Source organism: Mobula hypostoma, chromosome 10, assembly GCF_963921235.1.
Source record: "Mobula hypostoma chromosome 10, sMobHyp1.1, whole genome shotgun sequence".
NCBI lineage: Eukaryota > Metazoa > Chordata > Chondrichthyes > Myliobatiformes > Myliobatidae > Mobula > Mobula hypostoma.
This window is the reverse complement of record NC_086106.1, coordinates 96,125,197-96,141,225: the sequence shown is the minus strand read 5'-3', so window position 1 is coordinate 96,141,225 and position 16,029 is coordinate 96,125,197. Positions and strand designations below refer to the sequence as shown.

General features: G+C 42.0%; 1 protein-coding gene across 1 annotated transcript in view; it reads left to right on the top strand.

The window, feature by feature from the left end:
• Nucleotides 1-10,517, top strand: part of msna (moesin a) — a 92,021-nt gene extending 81,504 nt beyond the window's left edge. Inside the window, exons 10-13 of the mRNA XM_063060911.1 lie at nt 55-215; nt 1,017-1,109; nt 6,729-6,953; nt 8,752-10,517. Of these exons, the coding sequence (XP_062916981.1) occupies nt 55-215; nt 1,017-1,109; nt 6,729-6,953; nt 8,752-8,916 (644 nt within the window). The 3' untranslated portion in view covers nt 8,917-10,517. The remainder of the gene's footprint in view (nt 1-54; nt 216-1,016; nt 1,110-6,728; nt 6,954-8,751) is intronic.
• Nucleotides 10,518-16,029: the final 5,512 nt, after the last annotated feature.

Below are 16,029 nucleotides of genomic sequence, written 5' to 3'. Positions count from 1 at the left end.
GTTATGATGCATGATGCAGCAATTCTAACACAAGAGTAATTTGCTTCCTTCCAGAACTGGAAGAACAAACTCGCAAAGCACTGGAGCTTGAACAAGAGAGGAAATCTGCCCAGGAGGAGGCAGAACGACTGGAACAAGAGCGCAGGACTGCAGAGGAGACCAAACAGGCTTTGATGGAGCAATCCAAAAACCAGCTGAAAAATCAGGAACAACTGGTAGGTGGCTTTTTGTATCAAAATAATTTTGCATTCTATGGTTATTTTAGGTATAGTATTGAGGAATTTCAGCCCAATGGTTGAAGGGCTTTGAGTTGTACGCGCCATTTACTTTGCCATATTTCAAATTAAATTTTTCTACAATGTAGGATTAGATTAGCGAAAAGGCCTACAACTTTTTTGAAAGTACATTTAAGGAGCCCTGTCTGACAATCCAAATTGCCATGATGTGTAGTTTAGCACTAGCCTTCAAAAGAATAGTGGATCTTCTGAATTTTCATGTAGTGTACATGAGTCATTCTTTAGTCTCCATGTAATTGGGTACGCTAGTTTTCTGTTGTGTTCTTGATGACTTTGCTCCCCAGTTTCAATAAGCTGGCCATCGCCAATAGATTACTGTTGTTATGAATATCAATTTTGTGCACACTTGTTCATGGCTCAATATCTCCTCTTGGTTATATTGCAGCATATCCAAATAGTGGGGAAAGAATTGCATACCAAAGCTGAAGTTATTTTACTGGTTCATAGCAGTGTTCTTATGTGAAAATGGAGAAAAGTGCAAGGGATTTTGAAAGAAAAATTTGCTCCTCAACACTAGTATGATGTTTTTTCACTGAATTGCTCACTCCAAGCAAAGCTGAAACTGTGTTAAACATTGCTATGTAGTTTCCCAATTATCTGTTGGCTGTGGTTACGGCTTTTATCCCATACTTCATTAAAAGAATAGTTAAGTCCTTTGCATGACTTTACTCCTGGATAGAAACAAGTGGAAGAAAAGTAACATTCAACATTACCTTCTAGGCTGCTGAGCTCTCAGAGCTCACTTCCAAAATAAATCTGTTGGAGGAAACAAAGAAAAAGAAAGAGGACGAGGCTTCTGAGTGGCAGCAGAAGGTAAGACTTTGTAATGTCCCAGTTATTTGATGGAGCATTCCTCTCCTAAATGATAACTGGATTCATATCTCTATCATCTAAATCATGTGCTCAAGTGCTATAGTTCTTGATGAATGCGAGTGCCAGATGCCATCAGATTGTTGACAACATCACTGAATAATTTAACACTTTTGCCATCTGTACACATTGCCTACTTTCCAGCAGGTAGTTTTTTTCCCCCTCGCTCATGGAATTTTGAAAAAAATTAGTTTTTCCATTGCAGGCTTTGACGTGGGTAATTTCATTATTGGCCACTTCATTGCTTATCGTAGCTAGAAATGTCATTTGCTAATAAAACGAAATTTAAGATGAGAATTTTTAATACAAGTATTTAAGAATTAACACCAGTTTTGAGTTGTTTAGCTTTCTGTCCAATAATGTAGATCATGTTCTTTTTTGTTTTTAACGTGTGTGTGTCTCCTTTGCAGTTTTCTTGCCTGTCACAGGTGGCAACAATGCCCAGAGCAGTTGGGGGTGTTACCTTGTCTGAAGGAGTGGTGGGCGGGGGGACGGGAGGAAAGATTCTCTGTTCTGCTCATAATTTTGCACAACTACTAAAAATTTACTTTGGTTGCCCAAATGGTCTATTTTGTAATGCAGCTTTATCAAGGTGTGATAAAATGGGTTCATTTCACCATTGCATTGAGCACTCCACTTTGACACACAGTCGAGTCCCACTTACTAGCCTTTGTCCAGATAATCTATGTTTGTCTTAAAAACTAAAATGGTGTGAGAATGCTTGCTTACACCACCACGCTGGACTTCAGACTCCAGTCACCCTCTGGGTAGAAAGTCTCCAAGTTTATTGTCATCTACCTGCACGTGTGTACAACCAAGCAAAACAATGTTCCTCCTGACCACGGTGCACACCCACACAACATGTATTACACGCAACACATAAATCAAAATATTATACTATAAATAATAAAATATAATTCAAAATGCACATGGTAAAGCGTAGCACAGGTAAACAGCTCGCTGTCCTAGTGACGAGACGGTGGTGGGAAGGTTCGTTAGTCTCTCAGCCTGAGGGAAGAAACTGTTACCAAGTCTGGCAGTCCTTGTCCTGTTGATTCTGCGTCTTCTTCCTGACGGTAGTGCATCAAAGAGTTTGTGGTAGGGATCCTCAACAATGCTTTGGGTCCTTTGTCTGCTAATAGGTGGCATCCATTAGTCTCGCGAGACCATGGATCTGTGCCTGGAAAGTCTTCTCCAGGGCACAGGCCTGGGCAAGGTTTTATGGAAGACCGGCAGTTGCCCAAGCTGCAAGTCTCCCCTCTCCACGACACCGATGTTGTTCAAGGGAAGGACAAGGGCCAATACAGCTTGGCACCAGTGTCGTTGCAGGAGTTGCCAGAACGAGGTTGGAGGCAACATCAGACTGCCTTAGGGACTCCAGCTCCAGATTTGTCCTCAGGGTTTACTCCCAAATCCTTTCCCATGAGTGGGTATGGCCGCAAGGCAGCGGAGGTTTGAAATCAGTTTTCCCTCTCTAAGATGGACTGCTTTCCCAGGCTGACGAGCTCCATCTACCCGAAATGCTACACTCCCAGTAGAAGTCACAAATAGGATTGAGGGGGACCCCAGTGATCCCCTCGACGGTTTTTACTGTCCTCAGTAGGGTTTTATGATCTGATGCCTTGCAGCTTCTGTACCTCCATCCCCCTGTGGCATCTTCAAAGTCTGTATAGCGAAAGAACACCTGTTCTTTGGTGTTCTCTAGGTCTCTGCCATTCATTGTTTCTACTGTTCTTAGGATCATGTTCTTATCAGGAATCAAAGATCCAGATGGAAGGCCCATTTTAACTACTGCTGCACCAGTTTAGAGTGGAACCTCGTGCTGGACAAAATTGCTCGCTTTCAAATAAGATATTAAGTCAAGACCCCATTCTGAGTCTTGTGATTATAAAAGATTGTATCGTTTCACAAGATGTGCAGTAAATGTACTGCCAGTGTTCTGGTCAGTTTTGCACATAACTTAAGATTAGAACGGAAGTTCAAAGTGTATTTGTAATCAAAGTGCATCTCTGTCACAATCTACTACCCTGAGATTAATTTTCTTGTAGGCATTCACAGTAGAACAAGGAAATACAACAGAATCAATGAAAACTACATACAGAAATACTGACAATCAATGTGCTAAAGACAAACTATGCAAATAAAAAATAAATGGTACTGAGAACATGAATCTCTCTGGCCATCCAGCCCATAGGATGATGATGGTTCCTTTCATTCAGTTAGTGGGGTTTATACCCCACTCCTCAGAAAGGAACAGCGTGTGTGCGTGAGTGGATTTTAGGTGAGTAGGGAGTTGCACAGGTCCAGACCCACCCTCTCGACATCCCCTCCGGGATCCAGCAGCATGGTGGGGTCCAAGACGGCTGGGGGAAGTTCTGTTGTAGTGAATGGCCAGACCAAGCTTCGATGCAAGGGATGCCCTTTCCGCACTTCACCGCACGTGTTTGCTTGATGGCCGTTGACCCTACGAGAGGGTTCATCCACCCTTTGACGGGTCTTGTTTTTCGTCCTGCAGGGTGTCTAGCCACCCTCCTCACCAGGCAAGCCTGGTGGGGGCGCTGGTTTAGTTGCCAACCACCCGACCATGCGACAGGTAGTACTGGGTTACATGTACCAGTAGCACTCAGACCAGTGACCTGAGAACATGAATATAGAGTCCTTGGAAATTAATCCGTAGGTTGTGGAATAAGTTCATTGTTGAGTGAGGTTGGTGCAGGAGCCTGTTGGTTGAAGGATAATAACTGTTCCTGAAACGCGTGGGACCTTGGGCTCCTGTACACCCTTTCTCATGACAGCAGTGAGAAGAGAGCATGGCCTGGATGGTGGGGGCCTTGATGGATGCTGCTGCTTTAATTTTTTTTTTTGTGGCACTGCTCTTCATAGATGTGCTCAGTGGTGGGGAGGGATTTTCCTGTGAGGAACGACCTTTTGCAGGGATTTCTGTTCTTGGGCATTGGCGTTTCCATACCAGGTCATGATACAACCAGTCGGAATACTCCACCGTTCATCTGTGGCAGTACCAGCGCAGGTACTCTCCCTCCAGCCCCTGCAGTCTTCATGAATGCAATGCCAAGTAATTCTAAGTGTAGCAGCAGGAAAATTGAGCCCAAATCAAAACAAGACCATTGCCACCAGCCTGCAACCTCAGATAGACTTGTTATTCTTGCGTGACTTGCCCTCAACTCCAATGAAATGACTGTTCCAAAGAGTCAATTCCTTTATTAACATTTAGCATACATACAATTTTGAAGCGTTTTTTAAAAATTTTATTTTTTAGATTATGAGAACACTCAGTCCTCTTTTTATTGTCATTTAGAAATGCATACATGCATTAAGAAATGATACAATGTTTCTCTGGAGTGATATCACAGAAAACAGGACAAACCAAAGACTAACACTGACAGAACCACATAATTATAACATATAGTTACAGCAGTGCAAAGCAATACCATAATTTGATGAAGAACAAACCATGGGCATGGAAAATAAAGTCTTAAAAGTCCCCGAGTCGATCGACTCCCGAGTCCCCGATAGCAGGTGGCAAAAGGGAGAAACTCCCTGCCATAAACCTCCAGGCACCGTCAACTGCCGATGCCTTGGAAGCAGCCGACACTGAGTCCATCCATCCGAAAACTTCAAACTTCCAACCAGCCCCTCCGATACAGCCTCCTGAGTGCCATCCTCTGCTGAGCGCCTTTGACCTCGCCCCGGCCGCTCAAACACGCAAAGCCGAGGATTTTGGGGCCTTCTGCTGTGGAGATTCCGGTTACCACACAGTGGCAGCGAAGTGGGCACTTCAGAAGTTTTCCAGATGTTCCTCCATACTCTCACGTCCATCTCCGTCAAATGAGAATTGTGCACGGTCCCCTACTTGACAGGTAACAGACATCACCACCGAAGTGGCCACACGCGCTGCCATCTTCTCCTCTACTTTTTCAGTGGTCAGCAAAGATATGACCACCACGGCCCAAGCTACAAACTGCCATGAAATAAGCAAGAATAGGGAACTTATTCCCTTCACTTTTACCACACCCCTATCAATGTGACTAGTCACCTAATGTGCATAATAAACTCACAGCACAATACATAGCTCCTACATTGTCTCTTCTGCCTGAACAGGATCCACAGCCGTCTATTCCCTGCAAAGAGGCCCTTAAATGTCATTATTGCATCTGCTTTCATTACCACCCCTAGCATCCTGTTTCAGACATCTACCAACATGTGTATTTAAAAACATTATCATATTGCCCTCTCTTTTGAATGCATGCCCTCAAGTATTTGACATTTCTACCCCAGGGGAAATTTTTAAAACTGTTTATCCTGTCTAGGCCTTTCATAATTTTATAAACATATTATACCATGCTGATTATCTGATCGCATTGCTGTTTGTGGGATTTTTTTTTAAAACACTTATTGGTTATTGAATATCCTCCACCATGACAGTAATTACTACTTTGACTGTAAAGTTCAGGGGCATTCAAAAAAAGCCCAGAGGTTGGATAAATGCAGTCTGTTGCTGGGCCCAGTTCTGGATGGTTTGAGGTGCCACGGTAGCACAGAAGTCAGCACATTATTACAGCTCGGGAGGGAAGGAATTGGAATTCAGAGTTAAATCCCAGCATCCTCGGTGGGGGGGTGTGGGGGGGACGTGCACTGGAGGACCCGGAGAAAATCCACGCATTCTGCAGGGAGCACGTACATTCTTTGCGCAGTCCAATGATGCACCTTTGGGTTAATTGGTCATTGTAAATTGTCCCATGGTCATGTGGAGGCTGTCGGGAGTTGCTGCGTGGTGTGGGAGGAAGTGCCTATTCCTCTCTGTATCTCCAAATAAAATAATATTTTAGTACTGCATTCATTGGCACATTCAATATCTTGCATTAAGAAGCATTTGAACACTAACTTTAATGTTCTTTTATGTATCTGGGTTGCTTAGTTTGGAAATGCAAGAGTTAAATTGAAAAATGCAGAAGTAAGTCGTTGCTGCTGTGCATGACTTTGCACGTCAGAATTAAGAAACCTGGGAAATCTGAAGAGGAAACCAATCTTCATTTCACAGGGAATCGCAGATTTTTTTTCTTTTACCGTCCACTCTTTCCATTTACTGCCATGCATTCCCAACAAATTTAACTTGCGTTGGCAAATATTGCGGTGAGCATTGGCTTCTGTGACACTTCTCTAACTGGCTCCAGGTTAGTTAGTGATGGCAAACTGAGCCACTTGGTTTCTATTTTAGTCTGGAGGCCATCAGCAGTGTTATTTTGGTTTGATTCCCATAGGGTAGTCAGCAATTTGGTTCATCAGAAGGGATACTGGACTATTTGTAATCGGGTAATTCTGTCCAGATTGGTATTGTTAAATCTGTTGGATGGATTTTAAGTAGAATCTCAGAAGGTTATATCTTCTGTTACCATACAGAATCCAAAACAGTTGTGATGCAACCACTATGTGCCATGTGCACTATTTCTCAGAAAATTTGTGTATGAAACTTTCATGTTTATTTCAATGTAGATGAAATTTATGGTTATGTGGCTGTAATTGTAATAACTTGTTGGCTGGCAGGCTGCCCAAGCACAGAAAGATCTGGAAAAGACCAAAGAGGAGCTTAAAGTAGCTACAGCAACCCCTCCCATTCTGCAAGCTGAAGATGAGCGCGCAGATGAGCACGATGAGAACAACGCTGAGGCGAGTGCTGAGCTCAGCTCGGAGGGGACCGTTCAGGATCGCAGCGAGGAGGAGCGACTGACCGAGGCAGAGAAGAACCTCCGTGTTCAGAAGCAGCTGCAGGTAACCGTGCTTTCTCAGCTCAGCCTGACCTATCGATACGATGTGGTTAGCTTCACTCCCCTTATTTATTTTTCAATAGGCTGCCTGGAAATTTGAATGACAAACCTAAAGTTAGCTTGTAAGTCTCCCACCAGCCAGCTCTCAAGTTGTGTATTATGCACAAGAGAGTGAGGTAGGGGTACAATGTGTAAACCTTGCAGCAGCACTATGGGTGTGTAGATTCAGATAAATTGCACCATACTGTAAATTATACAGACAAAATCAAGGTATTGGTGGTGTTTATATAAAAAAAAGCAATCAGACTGGTAATGCGAGAGGTGGTCCATTGTGCTCCATTCCTGAGATAGGATTAGTGTTGTGAAGGTTTTGTTCCTGAATACCTGGTGGTGTGGGACTATAGGCGTCTGTACTTGCTGCCTAATATTAGCTTGAAAGAAGAAGGCGTGGCCCAGTTAGTGGGATCCCTGTGATCCCTTTTAATTTCAGGCACGTGTGAAACCGTCAATTACTACTGATTTAAGGGGTGTCATGATTTTTTTTTTATATCTAAAAGAAGGTAATTCCATTGCAGTCAAATGACTGATGACAGAGGCTGGGCTCTGGTGGTGGGATACCAGAGGCATACTTGGGTCCTCTGCTATGGTCTGGGAGGGCAAGTGGTAAGGAATAACCAGGACCTTGTCAAAGGAGGTGGAGTGAGGCATGGGGAAGGAGGATGAGCATTCCTTACTCCCTGGGATAGGGAAAGACAATGTACCTCGGATGGTGGGGCTGAGAATTAGGTGCTGATCAGGTAAATAGTGGCAAAGGATTGGCGATTGAATAGTTGTAAATCTCGGGTGGTTGGTGGGTTAACAATTGGCATTTGGCTCATTGGAAGTGTTACAGTAAAAGGGTGATGCAAAAAACCTGGAAGTGGAGTTTGTCTTTCATTCTAAAATAGGAAAAGGGCATTTCAACAGTGTGCTGCTCAGCAGGGTCGGTATTGAATGAGAACTCTTGTTTTGATCTTGTGTGGGAAGGTTGTACGGTCTAGCATGGAGAGGATATTTTCTTTACATATTCACTTAGTGGTCAGCTCTACTGATTTCAGTGCCTACACTACCCTATTCAAACCAGAAAACCTTGCTTCCAAGTGAAGGGTTGGGGGATAACAAAGAAGGGTATGGTTAATGAAAGTGAGATAGATGCATTTTGAAATAATCATTCAAAAATGATTAACATTTGGGACATGGTATTTGAAGTCAGTGATTTGAGTCCTTCGGCATTGTACTGTCCTGATAGCACCTTAGGGTAGTTTTAGTAAATTAGCACTTGAGAAGCAAATTCTACTGACTGTATATGGTTAATTGAGTTACCATCGCCTTACTGTCAGCTTGAACCAGTCCAGCCATGGTCTGACCTTTCATTTACAAGCCATTTTTTCACCCACTAAAACGCCACTCACTGGATTTTTTTGTTTCTCATGCTATTCTGTGTAAACTCTTGAGACCTGTGCATGAAAATCCCAGGAGATCAGCAGTTCCTAAGATGCTCAAACCACCCTATCTGGCACTAACAATCATTCTATGATCAAATTACTTGGATCACATTTCTTCCCCATTCTGATGTTCACTCTGAACAACAATTAAAAACATGTCTGCATGCTTTTATGCATCGAGTTGCTGCGACATGATTGTCTGATTAGATATTTGCATTAACGAGCCGTTGTACCTAACCAAGTGGCCACTGAGTATGTATTTTGGAAGTTAACAGGAAGCATTTAATAATGGCTGATGAATTTTTTTTTTCCTTGAAGGCGTTAACTTCTGAGCTAGCCCAGGCACGGGATGAGACCAAAAAGACACGGAATGATGTGTTACACGCAGAAAACTTGAAGGCAGGACGAGACAAGTACAAAACTCTGAGGCAGATTCGACAAGGCAACACCAAGCAGCGGATAGATGAATTTGAATCCATGTAAAATCTCATTTCCTGTGACCTGCAAAGTCACTATAAGGGAATGAATTTGGTTTCATTAGGAGTTACCGAGAAACCCTTACTTTTCTATTTAATATACAGCTTATGCAAATTGGCAATAGAGATGTATTAAATTGTTCCTGTGTAGCACAAAACATTGTCTTTGATTATGAGTTTGGAAAATTGTTTATTCTATTTGTGATTACACCAGCCAGATTTCTATAAAAGCCATGCTCTGTTCGTCTGTTTTTGTAAACCAACTGTTATTTTGTGCTTGAGCTAAAATTAATATTTTGAACCAGTGTCCATATTCTGAACTGTATATTTAATTAAACTACTTTAAAACAGTTCCAATTAGGTATGAAGTTGATTCAAACATTTCCTGTCACAAAGTTGGGAGCTGTGAAAAGGATGGATTTGAAATTGATCCTTTTCTTTTGTCATCACATTTGTGGCTGGTTTTCATTTTTATTTTGTGTTGTCTGAATATTCTAATCCTTGACTAGATTATACTCTGGCATAGCTCATTCATAAGTGGAAGTGTAGCTCCATTCATGTAAAACCACCTAATGACTATATGAATGGTTGTCTATATTTGCGATATTTATCTTGTGTAATTCCCCTTGAGGTATTGTACATGCACATATTTTGGCTAAATGCTGTGTGGCTTTTAAAGGAATCTGTATAGAATTCAGCTGTGTAAACTTGTTCTGCACTAAAATTTTAAACTTGTAAAAACATTTGCTAAATTTGTAGGAGTCCCTATTTGTAACGCTGTGGTACCTGGAGGTGCTACCACTCAAGTGCAATGCCACTTTGTTAATAGGAAGAGTTAATTTGGGGAAAAAATTAGTTGAGCTGTAATTTACAATCTGCTAACTTATGGATTCCAAGGTGTGTATCAGGGTTTAACATACCATTTGCTGCAAGTAAAATCTTTGAAGTTGTATATTGAAGTATTATAAAGGCATAAAATTCTGAGCTTTCTATTCCTAATTGAAAATTTATTGCTAAGAGCTACCATTTTGGTGCTGATTTGTTATTCTTTTTTATTTTATACGTAGAAGTGCCAAAAGTCATTTCAGTGTTACGATACATGTGCTTGCAGCCAAGATCATTCCTTGTGTTATTGGTTGCTTTTTTTTCCTAAATAGTGTTATGTACTTGATGTAGTTACTTTGGAATAACTATGCAAAGTAGGAAAAGAGATTTTACTCTGTAACTGGTTTATTGGTTTGCAACCATGCAACCCTTTGTATTTTGCAGGATAATTATAAGAATATGCAGTATTACATTAAGGAGCCAACTGTTCATTTAGAATCCAGTGTTGATTTTTGTTTTGGATTATATAGCAATGACTTTGTAAAGTAGGCAATGCCATTTGGTAAATATTAACAGGGCTCTTCAGCTCATTGACAAAAGCTGCTTAATCTCCTTCAGTGATCTGAATTTTCTGTACATTGAAAATTGGCCAGTGTAAATTTTATTTCTGAATTATGCTTCCTATTTAACAATTATCAAAGGGATCTCGGTAACAAACTGTATGGTTTTGGGGAGCATGTATCAATTTGTCCTTTCTGCGCTAATAAATTTTCACATTTTCTGCACAGTTTTTATTTTATTTTTTCTCTTTTGATCTTAAATATTGTTAATGGAGCTTAGATTTGATCCAAAAAGGAATTTGTATTGCATGGAGGGAGATTTGTGCTAATATTGACACATCCTGATAATTTCAAGGAGTGCTAACGTGCAAAACAATACTACCTTTGGTATATTAAATGAAATAAATGTCTCCCAGAGGAGTTGGGACATGGGGATGCCCAGGAATCTTTGGGATCCCCAGTTTTTCAAAATTCTATTTGGTACATTGTGATGTTTTCTTTTTATTAGCTTTATCTAAACTCTGTATCCACAATCACCTTGGATTAAAAAGATGGGTATAATTCCTTATTTGTAGTGCAGTAGGTGGTGAGTAGGGAACGCTATTTACACTCTAATCTGCCTTCCCTCACCTGTGTTTAAGATCGTCATTGTCTTTAACAAAGTACAATCATGTCAGGTAGCCAACAGGATCTTTCTACAGCAAAGTTCATGCATCTTGAGTAATTTGACTTTGGAGCAAAGTCAAGTTAATTTGAAACTGGAAATCGATAGGTAGAAATGCAGTTTATAACTTCCTGAAATACATAATTTAATCAGTGATGCCTACAGAATGTCTATTTTGCTGTGTTAAGCTACCACACTTCATTCTTCCTGCTGCCTGGGTAATCAATGGGGTCATGTTAGGATTCAGCATGCATTTTCCTCCCTATCAACCTCTTGCAGTTTGGCACAGTTCCCTTCACAGAAGTGTATCAAAAATCTTTTTGAAAGATAGACCTAAATAGCATCAAAGAATGACAAGTTGTATGCTTCACTTAAACTAGTTCAATTGAATGGCTTGGCTTGTAGAATCCTTTACACTGGGTGCCTAGAATGGAACTAAGTTGACATGCCCTCTTAAATTAGCTTTTGAGGATGATCTGGACTAGTAATATTGGAGGAAGCTTCAGCTGTATTTGTTTCACAGTAGAATGGAGCAGAACAACCCATGACTTGCATGTTAGGATATTGTTTTAAAAGGGTATCTGACATGAACAGAGTTAAATATTTTATGAAGAATGTTGCAAAACCTCTTGCATATTTCTAGAGTGGCTTCCTGGACTAATTTTGCAGAATTGCTGTTTCCCCAGTGAGGGTTCTACCGCAGTGGTGTATCATCGTTCGAGCCTTTTCCCTGTTTAGTAGTTACTGGGACAAAGTTCCAGATCATAGGCGCTTTCTGCAGCAGACTCAATGGATCGGACAATGACTTGCAGTGCACAAAGGACTGTTGTCGTAGTGGTGGTGGTTTGGCAGATGCTGGAAGTCTTGAGCAATGCACAAAGTGCCGGAGGCACTCAGCTGGTCAGGCAGCACTCATGGCGGGAACGAAACAGAGGTTGTTTCAGGCAGAGGCCCTTCATCCAATCCTGATGCAAAAACAAAAGTGCACTTACTCCATTGTTGTTATTAGGTGATTACTTGGCAGACGAATATCCAGACATACATGGGTTATTTTTCATCTAATTGTTCCTGTTTTCCTGTAGCACTTTCAATTTAATGTTCTTACAGTGTGGAGTAAAACTTGGTTTGCTACTGCTGCCTTGTGGTAGAAGGTGAAATTGTAGATCAGTTTTCACTGCTGCTGAATAAATGTGATGGCTACTTTAATCATTTTGAGGCTGAATTATCTGTTGGGGACACAATAGTTAAAACAATTCTATAGAATTCCAACATGTAATGTTTGAAATATTTGACAGCCAGTGAACTTTCAGAAGCAGTTATCATTCTTTGTCCTGGAATGAAACATTAATTTTCTTGGTGTTAAACCCTCCTTCAATGCTATCATGTTTACAATTTAGGCTAAATATTTATCTTTAAGTTTGGATGACCATTTGTAAGATAAATATATTCAATTGTTGCCTGGTGCCACTGCTGTTCATTAGGCTTTCTTCCCTTGCTTACAACCATCAAAATCCTGCTGTCTCACTCCGGCCCCCCCAGCAGTTTCCTCAGAGTCACAAAGGCTGTCAAGCTAGAGGACAGCACTTTCTGCATGCGCAGGATTTCTGCCTGGAATGGGCACTAGCTGCCTTGCCTTAATACACAGTGGTCCTGATGCCTAGTATATGACCTCTCAATAGGGCAGCAACTCAGAAGATGTTGGGCTGCAGTGTTTCAGCAGTAGGCTACTCAGTGCTCTTCTGATGATCACTGGAGACCATAGTAAATAAATAGGCACACTGTTTTCTACACATTCTCTCGAGCAGGGTTCCTAACCTGGGATCCATTAACCCTTCAGTTAATGGTATGGGTCTATGGCATTTAAAAAAAAAAATTGGAAACCCCTGCTCTGGGGGTGTGGGGGAAGAGGAGTGAAACCATCCAGCTCTGGCATTCCTATTGAACCCTTTCTTTCTAAATACTCTACCTATCAACCAACACAACATCCTAATTCAAAGCAGCGCACACACTATTCTGAAGGAACTCTGTGGGTCGGGCAGCATCTATGGAAATGAATAGATAGGTGATGCTTTGAAAAGGAAGGAGGAAGACACCAGAGTTTAAAAAGGTGGGGAGAAGGGAAGGACGCTTGTTAAAGGTGATGGGTGAAGCCCAGTGGGTGGGAAAGGTAAAGGGCTGGAGAAGAAGGAATCTGTTAGGAGAGTGGACTATAGGAAGAGGGGAGCTGGGGCAAGTGATAAGAAGAGGTGAAAGTGTGGAATAGATGAAGATGGGAAGGGGAGGGAATTTTTTTTTTAACGGAAAGAGAAATTGATATGCCATGGAGTATAAGGTGTTGCTCCTCCACCGTGAGAGTGGCCTCACCTCGGCACAAGAGGAAGCCGTGGACTGGCATGTTGGAATGGGAATTGGAATTATTATGTTTAGCCATCAGAAAGTTCCACTTTTGGCAGATGGAGCGGAGGCACTTGGTGAAACTATCCCCCAGTTTATGACAGATTTCACCTGTAGAGGAGGCTGCATTGGAAGCACAGGTGCAATAGATGACCCCAGCAGATAATGCAGGTGAAGTGTTTCCACGTCTGGAAATACTGTTTGGATTCCCAAATAGAGATGAGGGAGGAGGTGAATGGGCAGGTGTAGCACTTGGGTTGTTTGCAGGGATGTACCAGGAGGAAGATTAGTGGGGAGGGATGAATAGACCAGGGAATTGTAGAGGGAGTGACCCTTGCAGAAAGCAGTGGGGGTGGGGAGAGATTCTCCAACTTCTGGTAATTCCCTCCCCCTGCCTTCCTCTATCCCTATTTCACTCTGCCCCCTCCCCAAGCTGCCTATCACCTCCCTCATAGTTCCGCCTCCTTCTACTACCCATTGTGTTTTCCCCTATTCCTTCTTCACCTTTCCTGCCTATCACCTCCCTGCTTCCCCTCCCCCACCCCTTTATCTTTCCCTTTACTGGTTTTTCACCTGGAACCTACCAGCCTTCTCCTTCCCACCCTCCCCCCACCTTCTTTATAGGGTCTCTGCCCCTTCCCTCTACAGTCCTGACGAAGGGTTCCGGCCCGAAACGTTGACTCATCGTTTCCACGGATGCTGCCTGACCTGCTGAGTTCCTCCAGCGTGTTGTGCGTGTCGCTTTGATCCCAGCATCTGCAGGGTATTTTGTGTAAAGATATGTTTAGGGTTAGGATCCCTTTCCTTTGGAGATGGCGGAGATTGTGGAGGATGATGTATTGGGTGCAGTGGCTCATGGGATGGTAGGTAAGAACATTATTCAAAACTTTCCAACAATCTCTGTGGGCTGAATTGGAGCTTGGATATGGATAAAATCTGGAAAATCTGTATTAGGCATGGCATTTATATAATGGAATTTTATGTCCTCAAGATGATCCAGTGAAAAGGCACATGCATGATGACAAAGTCTGCTAGATCCAACTTCTCTGTCTTCATGTTTAATGACGTATCAAGTGTAAAAGGTGATTTATGACAAGCCGTAACTGGATCATTGGAGCAAAAGGAGCCTCAACCAATTAATGGCCATGTTTTTGGTGTCTACTATATGAGGAGTAGCATACTTTTACACAAGCATCTTCTCATATCTGAGATCTTTCGTGCATGTGTTTGGTGAGTTGATTGATAATAGGGGTGACAAAAAGCACCATTACTGGTATCAGTGCATTGGATTAGGAAGGAGAAAATGAGTTGATAGTTTGCCATTGTCCCCTAGTGGTAAGGCTGTGTTTTGATGTGAGGACTAGGTGAGCTCAGTTCTGGGATTAGATGGGACGCTACTCCATGCCTGAAAGCCTGCTGATTCTCCTCTTCAAGATTGCGTGAGAAGAGCCTTGAGAACAGCGGATGAGTCTAGGAGGGTTGCTGCATCTCAGTGCCCTAACTAATCTGCGCCTTCAGGAAAGTACAGAGAAAGAAAAACAAAAGCAGTGCACATAGTTACCGTGGTGGACAGAATGTTCTCTCTCAACTGTTTCCTTTTGCTTCTTACGCAGTATGTCACATTTATCCACTCTTAAGAATAATGTTAGAAAAAAAGCGTTTCTTTTAAATTCAATTTTAAATTGGTTACTCCCAAAACAGGAAATGATACAATGATGCTTCCCCTAGGCATAGTTCTACGTTAGAAAAACAAAGTGGTATCTTTCTCAAGGGGACTTGCCTTAGATTTAAAAAAAAATTAAAATCAACTCAAGAATCTCAGTGATGCAAAAGAACATTGATCTAGGTATAGAGACACAAATCTCAAACATAGAGAGGTTTTGTTTGAATAAAGTCGTAAAATAACAACCGGTTTATTTCTGGTTAAATAAAACAGGAAGCAGAGAATTTATGTTAAACTCTTACAGTACCTTAGTTGGGCCACACCATCTATTTCAACAGTTCAAGCTTAAAATGAACAATATCACATTACAGGAAATGTTATTATTGAGAGTATATCATCAAGGAAGACTGAACAGGCAGAGACAATTCCCCTGGGGAAATGAAAAATGGAGTTGAGATAGACGTCTAGGTTGTCAGGGCTAACTTCAAAACTAATTGCACTTCAATTGTCTGAAACCATAGGTCATAAATATTACTTGGTTGCTAATAAAAGCCAATAGGAATTCAGCAAAAAGAATCATGCATATTTGCAGCTTGAATGGATGCTATTTAACCTGTGAGCCGCTTCCAACTCCATGCAAAGGAATTCATTGACCTCTGCCCATAAGCCAAATACTCTTATCTTTATACAAAAGTTGCTGGTGAACGCAGCAGGCCAGGCAGCATCTCTAGGAAGAGGTGCAGTTGTCGTTTCAGGCCGAGACCCTTCGTCAGGACTAACTGAAGGAAGAGTGAGTAAGGGATTTGAAAGTTGGAGGGGGAGGGGGAGATCCAAAATGATGGGAGAAGACAGGAGGGGGAGGGATGGAGCCAAGAACTGGACAGGTGATAGGCAAAAGGAATACGAGAGGATCATGGGACAGGAGGTCCGGGAAGAAAGACGGGGGGGGGCACCCAGAGGATGGGCAAGGGGTATATTCAGAGGGACAGAGGGAGAAAAAGGAGAGTGAGAGAA